The sequence below is a fragment of the Onychostoma macrolepis genome, chromosome 07 (assembly GCF_012432095.1).
Source record: "Onychostoma macrolepis isolate SWU-2019 chromosome 07, ASM1243209v1, whole genome shotgun sequence".
Classification (NCBI taxonomy): Eukaryota; Metazoa; Chordata; class Actinopteri; order Cypriniformes; family Cyprinidae; genus Onychostoma; species Onychostoma macrolepis.
This window is the reverse complement of record NC_081161.1, coordinates 31,062,119-31,078,848: the sequence shown is the minus strand read 5'-3', so window position 1 is coordinate 31,078,848 and position 16,730 is coordinate 31,062,119. Positions and strand designations below refer to the sequence as shown.

The window sequence follows — 16,730 nt, the reverse complement described above, 5'->3', positions numbered from 1 at the left end:
GCACATTGTTTACATATTCAAACAGAACCACAGAACACATCCTTCTCACTCTGCATTTGAATTTTAATTAATGAGTTTGTCCATTTATCCTTAAGTCTGGATCCATCCTGAACTAACCCTCCACTTTGTAGCTTATCCCATTAATGTACTTCATCATGACGTGAGCAGGCAATTATGCATAAGTACATGCTAGGGTGCTATAATTAGGCTCCCTCACAGGCATTTGCAGAACCTCAGGCTAGAATATATATTCATTCATTCGACTAATTTATCACAATCAAAGGATATGGCAATGTCTTATCACCAATATGTGAGACTATGTTAATGCATTCACAACTCTGCACACTCTTTTCAGATCCTGTCTAGGTTTTGGAATGTTTCATTTTGTATTCATAATGTTTTCTTCATGTGCCAGTGTTTGCCCACACAGACCAAGAGACACTTAAAAGAGATATATATACTGTATATTTTTACTTCATGATACTAAACACATCATCTAAAGTATGGACCATTTATATATAAAATGCAAAAATAAATAAATAAACATATTTTATGCTATTTTTCAATTGCTGCAGTACTTGTGTGAAAAATGAAGCAAAAGTACTTAAAATCCATTGAATGACAATTGGTGGAAAAATATTTATAATTTATAATATGCATATATATATATATATATATATATATATATATATATATATTGTATCATATATATGTTTCATATAATTCCGGTTAAGTAAAAATTAAAATTAAAAAATCAAAACATTTTTTTTCTGTCTAAGGACTGAACAACACCAGAGGGTTAAGGTCATTAAAGTCAGTTCTAGAACCTATTGTGATGTGCCTCATGACTGTCACGGTGAGCTAAAATATTAATAATAGCTTTACTATAGCTGTAAACAAGCTTGTCTCATAAACAAGGTGAAGTAGAGCAGATTAATTCAATTAAACTAGCGTGATTATTTATTTGACTTAATTACATTCTGTGGCCTAAAGTCAAAATGCTTTAGCGCTCATTCATGAGACATAACATATGACATTAAATTTTCCTCTTAAGTAAGACTTACTATGTACTCTTTGGATGGCTTCCTTTTCCTTTTCATCTAAACCAAAGGCAAATTTATAGACTGATCACCTGCATGTTAGTTCATCCAGTAATGCAATGTGAGATATCTGAGATAAGATTTTAAATGTCAACTCAACATTTAAGTCATGTCATTATTTAAATACTGTTATCATCAGTGACTGTGTTTCCATTATGCCTCTCATATCAAGCTCAGGTCAGCCATAAATATTCTCTCATTTTTCTTCCCCTCTTGTTGAGCAAAACCCATATAAAATAAACTATTTAAGAATATTGAGAAACATTTTCTAGATATGCATTATGCATGTTAATCCACAACCAAATGGAAATAATATGCTCTCATACAATAACACTCATTTATAATTAACTAAATTCATATTTTTAATTACTATTTACAAACAGCACCATACTTCCTTTATAAATAAACAAAGAGGTAATATAAAGTTTGTAGTGCTACAGCTGCACTTGACATTATCACACACATTTTTATAATGCCCTTTCAAAACAAATTCTGTAAAGAGCACTGCAACAGAAGATTAGGTAATGATTCTGGATTTACATATTTCATGTAAAATGTTGCATTTATCAAAAGAATGTTGTTCTTACTTACATTCGGGTAGTAAATGCAGCTGCATGCAGATCAGTGATCGACGTTCCGATTCAATAACAGACAGACATCTCTTTTTTCCATTTAGTTCTGTAAATGGATTGAGTTAGGTGGATGTCTGTGGGTTCAGTTTGCGGGATACTTTGGGGCTCTTTGTGGCCTTGCGTGGGGTCTGGGGACTGGAGGAGCTGGGTACTGTTTTTCGTTGTAGTAGCGGGCTGCTTGAGCCCTTGGGTCTGGTTGAAGTCTGAAGTGTTTCTGGGGCTTTGAGAGGTTTGAGGTTTAAGAGACCACAGAAGTAATTACACTGATGCTGAAACTGAAACTGCTCGAAAACCTTTGGATTAGCCTCACAAGGAAACCCCTGATACCTGCATTAGAAAAAAAACATCATGAATGCATCATGAATTTACATATTAATGTTGCACCACTTTATTTATTTTTTTAAATGTTTAAACCAATTAATTAACATACAATACCATTCAGTTCGGGTTTGGCCTCTTATGAAAAAAGTCTCTTTATGCTCACCAAAGCAAGATTACCATAAAAACAGCAATACTGTAAAATAATATTAACATTTAACTTTTTAAACATTTTAACTTTTTAAATATATTTTAAAATGTAATTTATTCTTATGATGGCAAAGCTGAATTTTCAGCAGTCATTACTCCAGACTTCAGTGTCACGTGATCCTTCAGTAATCATTATAATGAGCTGACTGTGTTTGAGAAACATTTCATATTATTATTACAGTTGACAATGGTTTTGTTGCTTAATATATTTATGGAAACCATGATACATAAATTTCTCAGGATTCTTTAATAAATAGAACATTCAAAAGAACAGCGTTTTGTCACGGTGCACACAGCAGGGACGAACGAGGAACACGGAGACGAGGATAAACTTCAAAATAATAGTCTTTAATCATGACATCATGACATGACATCATGACATCATGACATCATGACATCATGACATCATGACATCATGACATCATGACATCATGACATCATGACATCATGACATCATGACAGGGCAAGACAAGGCAAGGTTGACACAGACAGGAACACCGGGGAATAACGAGTAGACCGGACGAAAACTAACTAAACAGGCAGGAACTAAATACACATGACAATTACTGATAATGACTAAACACAGCTGGACAAGACTTAACTAATGATCACACTTAACAAGGACAGGAACAAGACCAAATATGGACACAAGAGGCGGGAACACATGACACACACGACAGAGGACTGACACGTTTATGTTAAATGTCACTTTTCTTTAAAAAAAAAAAATTCATACTGACCTCAAACTTTTAAAAAGCAATGTAATTCGTGTTAGTGTAAGTAGATGCAATAGAATGAATTTCACCATCAAAAAACCTGAATTGTTGAATTGTTTTAAAAGTACTAACTGGTACCCACCCCTTTGACCTGACTGCTATTCCGATATTTGTCAGTATTGTGTCAACTCCTGCAACATCAAAGAAAAACAATAGAATCAGAGTCATCATTTGAACTAAAAATAGTGCAAATACATGCACAATATTTGGTTTGAATTTGATTTAGATATATTTATTTTTAATTTACCCTCAAGTCTGGAGAACAGCACATTTCCATTGGTCCACTGGTAGATCCAGTGCTGGAGACAAGAACACTTTTGTGCCACTTCTAACTTCTCATTAAATACCAGTGACCTGGTGCAATCCAGTCCACAATACCGCAAATAGACACCCTTAAGCTCTGCCTCCACTGTTGCATAAGGAATACTGCTCGCTGGCAAGTACATGAAGTATAGCGGGTTTACCCTGAAAATATACGCAGTCACAGTGACAACACATGTGGGATCAGCTAGGATTCTCATATGCTCTTTGACCTTATAATTAAACCACAATAAAATCTTGTGCTTGGCATAGAGCTTAGTAGGAGAAAAAAATCTCACTCACTCCAGTGCTGCACCAAAGCTCTCTATCACTCTTGTCTCTGTAGCAAAGATCTTGAAGTACTCTCTAGCCATGTTCTGAATTCTACAGTCCTATGAAATTGTGAGGGATAACCGATAAAACTTATCTTTGAGAAATGTTAAATTTATCTGGACATTTAAAGAACTTAAAACATCTGTCACCTGTTTTGTGATTTGAAGATTCCTTTCAGCCAAGACAGTCTCCTCTCTGCTCTCATATGCAATAGGGCTTCGCACTTTCATAAAACATGAGCTGCCTGACTCAAACACAGGATCTAATCCATAGATCGCTTTCAGCCGTCTGGTTTTGTGCTCGCATCCCAGTCCGACCTGAGCTTCTTCCGTTGTGACCCGACCGTAGAACTTTGTGCCCCAGCAACCTGCATCAGCAAGACCTTTACCGAAGATCAGAGGAGTCATCTCAATCTCCTCCCCAACTACATGTAAGAGAGAGAGAGAAATTGTAAAAGACACAGAGATTTACATGTACCGAGGGGTAAACAAAAGACTGAAAGCACTATACAGCTGCTATTTTTTTACCTTCCTGGAGCTCCTCATGCAGAAACATATCAGACAGAACTGTCAACAGATGCAAGAGACAACACAAAACTCTGTCACAACAAATTCTCTAGAACAAATTCTCTAGAACAAATTGTTTGAGAATTTGAGAACATATGGGCAATTCACACAAAGGAACATATTAGAAAGATAATATGGAAAACTGGGTGGGGTGGGGGGGTCGTAGATTTACACTCTGCGCTAAGAAGATACTCCGTGGAATCTTTGCCATATTCATTGGTAATGGTGCATCTGTAAACACCACTGTCTCTTTTGGACATCTGTATAATAGCCAAGCACACTTGAGTCTCATCTCCTGCACTAGAAAAGACAACAACAACAACAAATACCATCAGAAGATACGATCAGCTTATAATAATATACATAATAGGACTAATATTGCACACTTGTCATATGAACAACCAGTCTTCATAAACCATCAGTCAGTAGTGATACTTTAAAGTTTCATGAATCTTAAAAAGGAAACAAACTTACTTCATTTACTGCATGTAACACTAAATGCAATGATATGATGCAGTTTAGTATGTGAGTCATATTGATTGAACTGAAGGATTTAGTGATTTATTCAGCGAGGGACTTTTCAGATCCAAACTGGTTATGTTATACTATGGGTGGGTGCCTTGTTTTCTTTTCTTCTTTCACATCTTAATGAAGAGGAACTGAGACGCGAGGATGCACAAATAAAAATTTGTGCTTTTCCCTTCTGAACAATTCATTTAAAGAACCGAGTCTTAAGGCCATTTGTTTGTGGACTGGACTGCAAACGTTGTGCTGTATGTGTTTGATTTAATACAAAGAATCGGGTTGTAAGAGTCATTAGTTGATATAAATCAGACAATATCTCTGTATGTTTTTGATTCACAGAGTCGTGTTTCTGAATATATGTATTATATTATATATATAATATATACTGGGCACTGAATACCACTTAGAGGTCAGTAAAACTTTGTGTGTACCTTCTCTTTATCTCAGCAATTTCCACTTCATCCTTGTACCATTTTATTGTTGAGTCACTTATTATGTTGAAAAACTGACACCAGAGTTTCAGATGTCCAGAGGCATCAAACACCTCTGGTCGGATTTTACGGATAACCTGTGGGACTGCAGATAGTTGAAAGGGAGGAAGAGAGAAAAGAAGATCAAGGGGGAAACAAAGAGTCATAATGGTGAGATACACAGTGGGAACAGAGGGTACTAGAAACACCAAAGGCCATAAGTGTGATTCCTAGGGAATGCATAAAATGCAATAGCTTTGCTGGAAAAGCAGCTTTTCTGTCAATTGTGGACCACTTGTTTAAACTATTAATTAAAAATACTGTAACTGCTGGAATTGTGTGTTCAGTGTCCATTTCTTGCCATCTTTACCTTTGAATTGGTTTTCTTTGTCTTTCTCTGTTGGTTTGGGCTGAACATACTCATTTCCTGCAGGTTTGGGGAGGTCAGCCTGGACAGTCCTCCGGGTGAGACGAGGGGAGTGTGTTTCCAATGATGTCTTCGATGGTGGGTTACTAACTGATTGTAATGGAGATGCAGGTTGTGTTTTCAAAGATAATTTATCCCCCTGATATGAATCTCTGTTTGCTTCTTCAAGACTCTTCTCTGTTTTAGTCCTGGGTAATGTAGTCTTTTGATCAGTCTTGGTGACAAGCTCGCTGTGGGCAGCAGTAGAGTTGAAGATCTGGTCTGTAGTCTTCAATGGAATTGTTACCTTACAGGTAGTGAGCTCTGTCACTGCAGAATTTACTTCCTCGCCACATTTAACATTGTCTTTCGCATTTATATGTGGTGCAGCATTTACCTTGGCTGTAGTACTTAGATTTGAACTCTCAAGATCTAATGCAGCCAACTTCATTTGTTTTATGAAGGTGTCCAAATCAGTTTTCAGATTAAGATCTGTTTCTGTAAGATGACTAATTTTAGCTAAGCCAGCTTCATTGGTCTCTATGCTTTTGTCAGCAGAGTGACGTTGCATAGTGACATCTTTCAGTCTAATTAAGTCTGATGCAACAAAGTCAGTGACACAATGACTTGATTCAGGTCCTTGAATCAGTTTTTCTTGAGTTTGTGGCTGTTGATCAGGCTTGTTGACTTCAGAGGGTTGCGAATGCAGGGAAAGATCAAGCTTTTCATCGGCTGTGGTTTTGTTCGTGGTGTCTGTGCATTCAGATATATTACTTACTTGTACGATTGTGTTGCTATCTGTCACTTTAGAGGTTGCTGTATTCATTTCAGTTCTGATTTGAACAGAATCTACAGTGTGTTCTGTTTCTGTACTATTTTGAGATGTGCTGTCCACATCTGTTATATATATTGTAGGAATGGTAAATTCTGTGGGTAAAACCTTTGAATGTTGGGAGAGGAATGTAGAGGGGCCAGAATGATCATTGCCTTTTTTTGCAGAGTAACTCTGCATCTCGTGATGAGTTAATTTGGGCAGTTCCGATGTGGTTTCATTTGACTGTGCCTGTTTGTCCATTTTAGCAACATTGTCTGTAGCTTCAAGAGAAGTGCTCTGACACTCTTGGGCCTTATTATCCTTCATTTGAACATTAGAGATTGATGAGTCATTCATGGTCTGTGGTTGCACCACATCTGAGTTTGTCGTGCGAAATTGTACAAGTTCTGTGACGATGACTTGATTTGTGTAATGGTTTGAGTTTGCCATTGACCTTTCTTTAGAAAGAGATGCAAGTTTTGCTTCACCTTTTAGTTTATCAGACTCTTTGATGTTTTGGCTTTCAGCTTTGCTATCCTTCTCACACATGTTAGTTAATGTGTCATCTCCTAATGAGGAACTCATAGCTGTAGTGACTTGGCCGTCTTGAAGCATGTGTGAAATATGACCTGAGGAGATTTTCTCACTCGGCGGAGTGTTTTGAGGCTCAGTGACAAGTGTACTGCTCTTTGTTGATGCGACAGACTGATCACCTGTTCTCAGCTTCTTTCCCTGTGATTCGAGGTGGCAGGAACTGAGTGTTTCCGTAACACTCGCAGTGACCTCATGCATTAATGAGGGTTGTTGCTTTAAATCCATGGGCGCGTCTCCACAAATTGGTGGCTCTGTGGGTTGAGTGTGAGTTTCACCTGCAGACTGAAATCATAGAATTTTCAGAAGCTTTATAGGGATAGTTCAACCAAATTTGTTCCAAACTCAGAACACAAAAGAAGATATTTTGAAGAATGTTTCTATTTTTCCATGTAATGAAAGTAATTGGATCCAAAACAACATTGGACCCCACTGTCATTGTACACCACCATTCAAAATACAGTAGAAAACAGTAATATTGTGAAATAATTTTTACAGTTTAAAACAACTGTAAAAAAGTAATAAATCTTATTGTAACAATGTAAAAATTACTGTCACTTTTGATCAATTCATTACATCTTTGCTGAATAAAAGTATGTTTGAACTCTAGTGTAGACTTTTTTCAAAAGATCTTTTGTGTTCCACAAACAAAAGAAAGTTCTAAAACAACATGAGAGTCAGTAAAAGAACAGAACAGAATCTTCATCATTTGGGTGAATCATGCCCCTAATATATCACTCATTGACCTGTTAACTAGTATATACAGTATATAGGTGCTGGTCATATAATTAGAATATCATCAAAAAGTTGATTTAGTTCACTAATTCCATTCAAAAAGTGAAACTTGTATATTACAGTATATTCATTCATTACACACAGACTGATATATTTCAAATGTTTATTTCTTTTAATTTTGATGATTATAACTGACAACTAAGGAAAATCCCAAATTCAGTATCTCAGAAAATTAGAATTAGAATATTTACATTTGAGTTTGAATAAATGACCATCCCTACAGTATAAATTCCGGGTATCTCTTGTTCTTTGAAACCACAATAATGGAGAAGACTGTTGACTTGGCAATGATCCAGAAGACAAACATTGACGCCCTCCACAAAGAGGGTAAGTCACAGAGGGTCATTACTGAAAGGTGTGGCTGTTTACAGAGTGCTGCATCAAAGCATATTAAATGCAAAGTTGACTGGAAGGAAGAATTTGGGTAGGAAAAGGTGCACAAGCAACAGGGATGACTGCAAGCTTTAGAATACTGTCAAGCAAAGCTGATTCAAACACTTGGGAGAGCTTCACAAGGAGAGAACTGAAGCTGGAGTCAGTGCATCAAGAGTCACCACGCTCAGACGTCTTCAGGAAAAGGGCTGCCAAGCCACTTCTGAACCAGAGACAACGTCAGAAGCATCATCTTACCTGGGCTGTGGAGAAAAAGAACTGGACTGTTGCTCAGTGGTCCAAAGTCCTCTTTTCAGATGAAAGTAAATTTTGCATTTAATTTGGAAATCAAGGTCCCAGAGTCTGGAGGAAGAGTGGAGAGGCACAGAATCCATGTTGCTTGAAGTCCAGTGTGAAGTTTCTACAGTCTGTGATGATTTGGGCTGCCATGTCATCTGCTGGTGTTGGTTGTGTTTTCTGAAGTCCACAGTCAACGCAGCCATCTACCAGGAAATTTTAGAGCACTTCATGCTTCCTGCTGCTGACCAACTTTATGGAGATGCAGATTTCATTTTCCAACAGGACTTGGCACCTGCACACAGTGCCAAAGCAACCAGTATCTGGTTTAAGGACCATGGTATCCCTGTTCTTAACTGGCCAGCAAACTCGCCTGACCTTAACCCCATAGAAAATCTATGGGGTATTGTGAAGAGGAAGATGAGAGACACCAGACCCAACAATGCAGAAGAGCTGAAGGCCACTATCAGAGCAACCTGGGCTCTCATAACACCTGAACAGTGCCACAGACTGATCGACTCCATGCCACGCCGCATTGCTGCAGTAATTCAGGCAAAAGCAGCCCCAACTAAGTATTGAGTGCTGTACATGCTCATACTTTTCATGTTCATACTTTTCAGTTGGCCAAGATTTCTAAAAATCCTTTCTTTGTATTGGTCTTAAGTAATATTCTAATTTTCTGAGATACTGAATTTGGGATTTTCCTTAGTTGTCAGTTATAATCATCAAAATTAAAAGAAATAAACATTTGAAATATATCAGTCTGTGTGTAATGAATGAATATAATATACAAGTTTCTCTTTTTGAATGGAATTAGTGAAATAAATCAACTTTTTGATGATATTCTAATTATATGACCAGCACCTGTATATATATGAAGAGTTCAGATGCAAAAGCCTTTAAGTGTCGCTCATTTTAGAATTTTCTTCTAAAATGATAATTTTTCTCAGGCTCCTATATTTATGTTCAGTTATTTCACATTGATGGCAATAAAAAGAACCTATTCATTGCCGCTAATGTGAAATTACTGAACTCACACATAAGATCCTGATAAAAATGCTTATTGTAGAAGAAAATTTCGATACTGTATATATACTGTATATATATATATATATATATATATATATACACACACACACACACACACACACACACACAAAAGATCCAGACATTTCCTTTATGGGAAGATAATGTTCTTATACACACATATAAAACAGATATACTGGTTCAGCTCAGCTGCACTGTACTAATGCCAGATCCCTAACCACTGTAAATCTGCAGGGAGATTCTGCCAATTAGCACTTCAGTCATTAATCTAAAATCAACAGATCATTGTGTTAGCTGAACCTCTGTAATATTATCACTAGATTATCTCTCATTTAGCTAAGATAAGAGAAAAACAAGAGAAAATAAGTGGATTCAACATTACTTTATTTGACAGAGCCCACATTAGATAATGTGAATTCCTTAATTACACGATTACAAGTTAGAATGAGAAGCCACCTGTTTCCAGTTAACTAGGTCTATCTTTGTTTTTTTATTTAGCATCTATTGCCTTGGGGAAGCTGTTGCACTCCCCATATTTAGAGAGTATTTTAAGGCTTTATGAGATCAGAGGGGAATGTGAGATATTAAAAGGAGAGCAGCTGGTCTGTCCACAGCACTTACGGCTTGCATAGTAAAGTTATATTTTGTATCTACTTTTGAACGTCATGTAGCAACAGGTGATTAGGGACAGCAAACATATTTGATGGATCTCAGGATCTCTATACTTCAATGTGCCCTGGAGCCACGATGTGCGTAATGGGAATATTATTATTGTCTGTTTCCCTACTTGTGTGTCATATAAGATGGGTCTTGTCACATCATCAAAGTCATGCTTGCGGCTCTATTTATACTTTATGATTGTGACTTAGGGGGGGGTACTTGTCTCACTACCACTGGGAACATTACACTCGCATGAGGTCACAGCCAGAGCATGAGGAAACACTCACCAAGCTCCTAAGAGAGCATGCAGACGCATTCCTCTCCCCTGTGTCCACATTGACGTCATTCCCACCACAGGAATGAGGAAAGATCCTCACACATGTACCTACTGGAGTTTTATTCCTGTGGTCATCAAAATCCATGCGCTTGCTGTCTATAACTCTTGGATTACAGTTCTGGACAGTATCTAGAGCTTGAGGTTGGAGGTTTGATGTCCCTTTGTCAGATGATTTAGTTAGCTTTGTGTTTTCAATCACCTTGGTCATCTGGGTTGTCATGGAAAACTTCAGTGGCAGTCGTTTCTGGGTTGTAATTAGCTTTTGAACGCTCTTTGATTCTGAGGAACTTTCCTTTGCTTTCTCTGACTGTTTATCATTCTTTTTTGTGTCTGTTATGTCCACTTTGATTCTTGACTCAGTCACTGAAGTGATCTGAGCACCTTGAGCTCGCTTTGATTCCTCTGAGACACTTTTGTTCACTTTCTCTGACTGTTTTTCATTTGTTTTTGTGTCTGTTATGTCCATTTTGTTACTTGATTCAGTCACTGAGACACTTTTGTTCACTTTCTCTGACAGTTTTTCATTCTTCTTTGTGACTGTTATGTCCATTCTGTTTCTAGATTCAGTCACTGACGCGTGGTGAGCTCTCTTCGATTCTTCTAAGGCACTTTTGTTTACTTTTACTGACTGCTTTTCATTAGTTTTTGTGACTATTATGTCAATTTTGTTTCTTGATTCAGTCACTGAGGTGATCTGAACACCCTGAGCTCTCTTTGATTCTTTTACCGGCTGTTTTTCATTCATTTTTGTGTCTGTTATGTCCATTTTGTTTCTAGAATCAGTCACTGAGGTGTGGTGAGCTCTCTTTGATTCTTCAGAGACACTTTTATTTACGTTTACCAACTGTTTTGCATTTGTTTTTGTGTCTGCATTGTCCATTTTGTTTCTTGATTCAGTCACAGAGGCAATATGAGCACCCTGAGCTCTCCTTGATTCTTCTGAAGGACTTTTGTTTGCGTTCACTGACAATTTTTGATTCTTATTTGGGGTTATGTCCATTTTAATTCTTGATTCAGTCACTGAGGTGATCTGAACACCCTGAGCTATTTTTGATTCTTCTGAGACACTTTTGTTCACTCTCTCCGACTGTTTTTCAGTTGCTTTTGTGTCTGTTATGTCCATTTTGTTTTTAGATTCTGTTGCTGATGTGATCTGAGCACCCTGAGCTATTTTTGATTCTTCTGAGACACTTTTGTTCGTGTGTGCTGAAGTTTTTTCACTTTTTCTTGTGTCTGTTATGTCCATTTTGTTTCTAGATTCAGACACTGAGGCAATCTGAGCACCCTGAGCTCTCTTTGACTCTTTTGAGGCACTTTTGTTCACTTTCACTGATTGTTTTTCACTTATTTGTCTGTCTGTTATGTCCATTTTGTTTTCATATTCAGTCACGGAGGTGATCTGATCGACCGTGTTCTGTACCTCCATCTTCTCAGTGGAAACCCCGCTCTCATTCATTATCTCTTCCCTTCTTCCAGTCTGTCTGTTTTCCTTAATTCCCTCTGTTGCTTCTGTTGAGATTTTGATCTTCTTCTTGACGTAATGCTCATTAGTCTGTTTGCTGGAGGCATTATTCACGGTATCATGGATATACGTTAGCTCCTGGCCATCTTTGTCTCTATTTGTGATCATTTCACAGTTTGAGATCTCATAAACAGATGCTGCTGCTGCTGCTGCTGACTCTTGAACTGGAGGTGTTGGACTGAGAGCATCCACCTCCATGTCTTTCTCCTCTGAAGGGCTGCCAGCTGCTCTGATCTCCATGGGGGACCTACGTTTCCTTTGTGCTCTTTCAGGACTGCTCACCCTGACATTCTCTTTGCCTGCATTGCGGGGCTCCTCCTGCTCACGACGTGGGTTCTCGTTTCGCAGTTTAAGCTTTGCAAAGTAATTTTGATGAATCTTGTACTCACTCATTGTTCCCACCTCCAACACCCCTGAACATGACACGATGCCTCGACTGTTCTGTGCTGATGCTTGGTAAATTGCAGCATCCTCCAGAGTACAGCTAAGATAGAAATACACACAGTTAAATGTTCACTAAAAAATAATCAAAACAAGAAAAATGTTTCCCAGAAAACAGCATACTTGTATATTTGGAGTGTGTGTGTCTTGTCATCACGTGAAATTTCATATTTGGGAAGACCGCAGTATCTGTCCAGCTGTACATCATCTTTGTACCACGTCACCTCGGGGACTGGATGGCCTGCAAATGTGACGGTTAAAATTAAAGACTGGGGAACAGGAAGTTTGGACAACTTGTTCCACAATGGATTCACTTGCTTTAATTGGATACCTGAGACCACACAGCTGAACTTGATGTTAGCGTCTTCAGACACAGCTTTGGATTTTAATGTGGTTTCAAATGTTGGCTGTATCTCCTCAGTTAGTTGGGCCATGACACTGCAGAGAGTGCTCCTAAAAATGGAGTTAAATATTGTAATCGATAAATCTGGTTAAAAAAAAAGTGTTAAATTTGCATTACTATTTTGCCTTATCATCAGCAGAGCACTGATGACATAACTGTCGTCTTTATTGTTAGCATTCATGCAAAGTAAGATTTACAATGTTTATATTGGCTAGGTCAGACACAATATTAAAATAAACTGAAAATTCTAAAGATTAAAAGTGTATATCAATCTCTTTGTTAGATGTACAAATTAGCTGAGTAGGTGCTGTGTGACTTTGTATAATTGTAGGTAATTCAGATGTTACTGCATCATTAACATCCGTAAGAATTTTCTTTCCTAATGACCTTACAGTAAGTTTACAAATTGGGTGTTTCTTCAACTTCTATGTCCCCATGTCCCTTTCATTTTTGTTATATGAAGCCATACATTTCATATTTTCATCAGTCATTCATTTTGAAATCCCTTTTATGTATAGATATTTTCATAGGTTTTATAGATTTTATTCTAGACAAATATGTCTGTATGAAATTAAATTGAAATGAAACATGATATGTGAATACAAACAAGAAAAAATTTAATTAATATAACGTGAGCAAAATATTTCGATTGTGCATCATTTATGCTCAAGCTGTAATTTTTAATTGTATGCATTAACACAGATTTTCTCCTCTGTATGTATGCATTTGTTTGAGAACTTTATTTAAAGTTTACAGAGAAAACAGAGCCTTAAATTGACGAAACAATCACCATTATGTTGACATTACAAACACTGTCAAGTAAAAATAAATATATATATATATATATATATATATATGAATCATCTAGCGTTTTAGGATTTGAAGTACACATCTGTTTCTTCTACTGTATAACTTTACTACAAGGCTGTAAGAATGTTAACCTGTTAGGTTAGTTAGTCCTGGTTAACAGTTGTCTTTTTACCTGGATGGCTTGATCTGAGAGAATCTATGACCAGCATAGCTAAGCAGAGATGAAGCAAGCACAAGAATCCATCAGCCATGCGCACAAGTTTGCTGTAGTGATGACCGAAATCACACAGAAACTACAGGACTCAAGTCTATTTGTATTTAAGTACATTAAGTTCTTTATATTTGGGGATTCTTTCATCTCAAAAATGTAACAAAGAAGTAAACAAGTGAAATCTCCATAGTAACTTATATAATGCAAACCTCTGCTGCTGTGGTAAATTGCGCATTGGTAAACACTAAAAGTCATTTATTGTGGCTGGCACTGCAGACTACTTATTTATAACATTATGACCTTCACACAAGTCTTTCAAGAGTTCGACTGACCATTGGCAGTAACATAAGAAAATGACCTCTCTTAGTGAGGGAACAGAATCCTTGAAGCACTCTGTATTTTAAGCAAACACATTCTTTTTTCCCTTTATTTGTTTGCTCGGAATTAAATGTCATGTAAGGCTGAATTCATTCATAGTCTGAGGAAGCTTATGGCTTTTAGTATCCATTATTTATGTACCGTTTATGTAGGCCTGTCTATTTAGATTGTTGTTTAAGCACCATTGCATTATTTACAACACTCACTATAAACATGTATATTTAGAAAGTAGTCATTTAACAAATGCTTTAATCCACATATTATAGTGACAGCCCAGAATTAAGGTTGAGTGCTTTATACAAAGAAACAATAGTGAGGGCTCATGACTCACTCACAGGGATCAAACAAGCTGTTTGAATGTTCAAACAAAATGTTTAAGCATTTAATGGTACTTTCAGTTATGCATTTAATGTATTTTACATCAGGAATCAGAAACCTCTACCTGCTTTCAGATCGAACACTGCTCAGATAACCGGCCCTTCTATTCTGAGAGCTGATATCACTGCCACCATAGTGAGACCTTCCATCACTCGAGAGCGAACGGTTCATCAGTCTTCTGGAACTCATCTTCTTGGTCTTTAAGTGTCCACTCAAAGTCAGCTGCTTATATTCAGCATATATTCTTAAAGACTGTCCACAAGAAACCGCAAAAGAAAGTTAAGGAGACCAGTAAGACAGCAGCATCCCAGCAGTAAATTCCCTATATGTTTTTGTCTTTACTTGGACACTCAGGGGTGTGCTCTAAGCTCAGTGTTTTCTTTCTGTGCTGTTGGACTCCTGGGGTGGTGCACCGGGGCATAAGACTGTTTCCAATCAGTCTGCAGCTTGCGTGGCCATGAAGGCTAATTATAGCAAGGCCACAAATAGGCACACAAGCACATCGCATTTTCCAAAACCGACTCACTAGCTTTTTTTTTTTTTTTTTGCTATCAACTAAAACATCCCTCTCTTACTGAAATCCATGATGGAAGTCCTTCTTAATTTTTTTTTTTTCCAAGTTCAGTACAGGGCCAGTACCACTAACATAAATCCTGTAGTAGCCCACCATAACCCTTAAATGGACTTCCTATTCAAGTAATCCTGCTTGTCTGCCTGATGGCATTTCTCTGAGCTCCATTAATGCAGACTATAAAGTGAGGCATCTGAGGACATGGGGTTCCTTTCCAAGCACCATGAAGCTGTAGTTACACGAACATTTCATGATGGGGTCTTGCTAGTTTTCATCTAGATTGCATTAGTGGAAGTATGAAAAGCTTGTGAAGGATTTGGACCTGTGGTGCCACATGCAGGTGAACATCACGTCACACCAGGATCCCCTGAATCCTTTTTATGGCATTTTATGACATTCTTTGATAAATAGAAAGTTAAAAAACTAAATTCATTTAAAATAATCATTATAATCTTTTTGTAAAGATATCAATTCCGTCATCATTATCAAATTGTGAATAAAATACCTGGTGTCGTTTTGTAGCTATATGTACTCTACAATGAAAGAAAATGTCAGCTTAAACCCAAACCCTAAATAAATAAGCATGTATATTTTTCCATTATTAAAGCCCGCATAATAACATGCAGTATATAATTCAGCTGATTTGCACTGGTGCTTTGTTACTTTGCACTGGTGTTGCTCTGAGCTGTGAGCAAAGGGAGTTATTGAAATTCTATGACCAAAATACATAAACATTCAAGATGGCATTGTGACATTTCAAAATATGTTTGAAACAAGGTTGGATAATTTTGGGTTGACAGTGTTGTGTTCAGTCTACTCCTTTTTTACTTTTCCCCTCACCTCTACTTTTTTAACTTGTATTTAATTTCATTGTCTGTTTAATGTCTAATCTCTTCTCTGAAAAAAAGAGAAAAGTTTCCTGTTCCAGTTTGAGGATTTACATAGATAATATGGCATCTTTGACATATTTTGTAACATGTTTTGACATGAATTTCTTCATACAAGCTCATCCTTCCCCTTTTGGGTTTGCCAGAACATGAGCAATATGTGAAAATCTGTTTTCTGAGATTTCTGATTAAAGGAGTGTTTCTGCCGACTAGTGGCAATGGCTTAACACTGCAACGAGACTCTACTAGTCTGTAGACTCAGAATGATTACTCAAATGCAATAAGACATTAGTTAAGGTCATTTACCATGCACTTTCACATCAGTAGGTTACACTTACTTATAGAAAATAAGACCATTTGGAGTAGTTTCTGGTCCTGCGATGTCCCAGGATCTCAGCAAGGTTACTGAACATTATTTTTAGATTTAATTATTCCAAAATAGTTCAATAACAATGTTGAGAAAGGACATTTACAAACGGTCTCAAGGCAGTTTGTTAAATACTGAAATTAGAACCAAGATCACCTACTACAGACCTTGGCATTTCTCATTTGTTTTTTAATGGGCTTGTCAGTAAAACTA

General features: G+C 37.1%; 1 protein-coding gene across 3 annotated transcripts; it reads right to left on the bottom strand.

Annotated features, from left to right (window-relative positions):
• Nucleotides 1-730: 730 nt before the first annotated feature.
• On the bottom strand, nucleotides 731-15,090 carry alpk3b (alpha-kinase 3b). 3 transcript variants are annotated; one of them, XR_009271875.1, is made up of 15 exons: nucleotides 14,757-15,090; nucleotides 13,898-13,936; nucleotides 12,844-12,965; nucleotides 12,636-12,753; nucleotides 10,500-12,555; nucleotides 5,601-7,326; nucleotides 5,192-5,336; nucleotides 4,408-4,535; nucleotides 4,197-4,235; nucleotides 3,819-4,093; nucleotides 3,640-3,728; nucleotides 3,284-3,501; nucleotides 3,119-3,167; nucleotides 1,692-2,059; nucleotides 731-1,100 (listed from the first exon to the last, which is right to left on the bottom strand). XR_009271875.1 is itself a non-coding variant. In XM_058780519.1 (14 exons), exons 1-14 carry the CDS (start codon nucleotides 14,879-14,881, stop codon nucleotides 1,795-1,797), a joined length of 5,394 nt encoding a protein of 1,797 aa, XP_058636502.1. In that variant the 5' UTR covers nucleotides 14,882-15,090; the 3' UTR covers nucleotides 731-1,794. The 3 variants fall into 3 exon arrangements, 2 of the variants coding, with proteins under 2 accessions (XP_058636502.1, XP_058636503.1); XM_058780519.1 differs by having other exon boundaries at nucleotides 731-2,059; XM_058780520.1 differs by lacking the exon at nucleotides 13,898-13,936 and having other exon boundaries at nucleotides 731-2,059.
• Nucleotides 15,091-16,730: the final 1,640 nt, after the last annotated feature.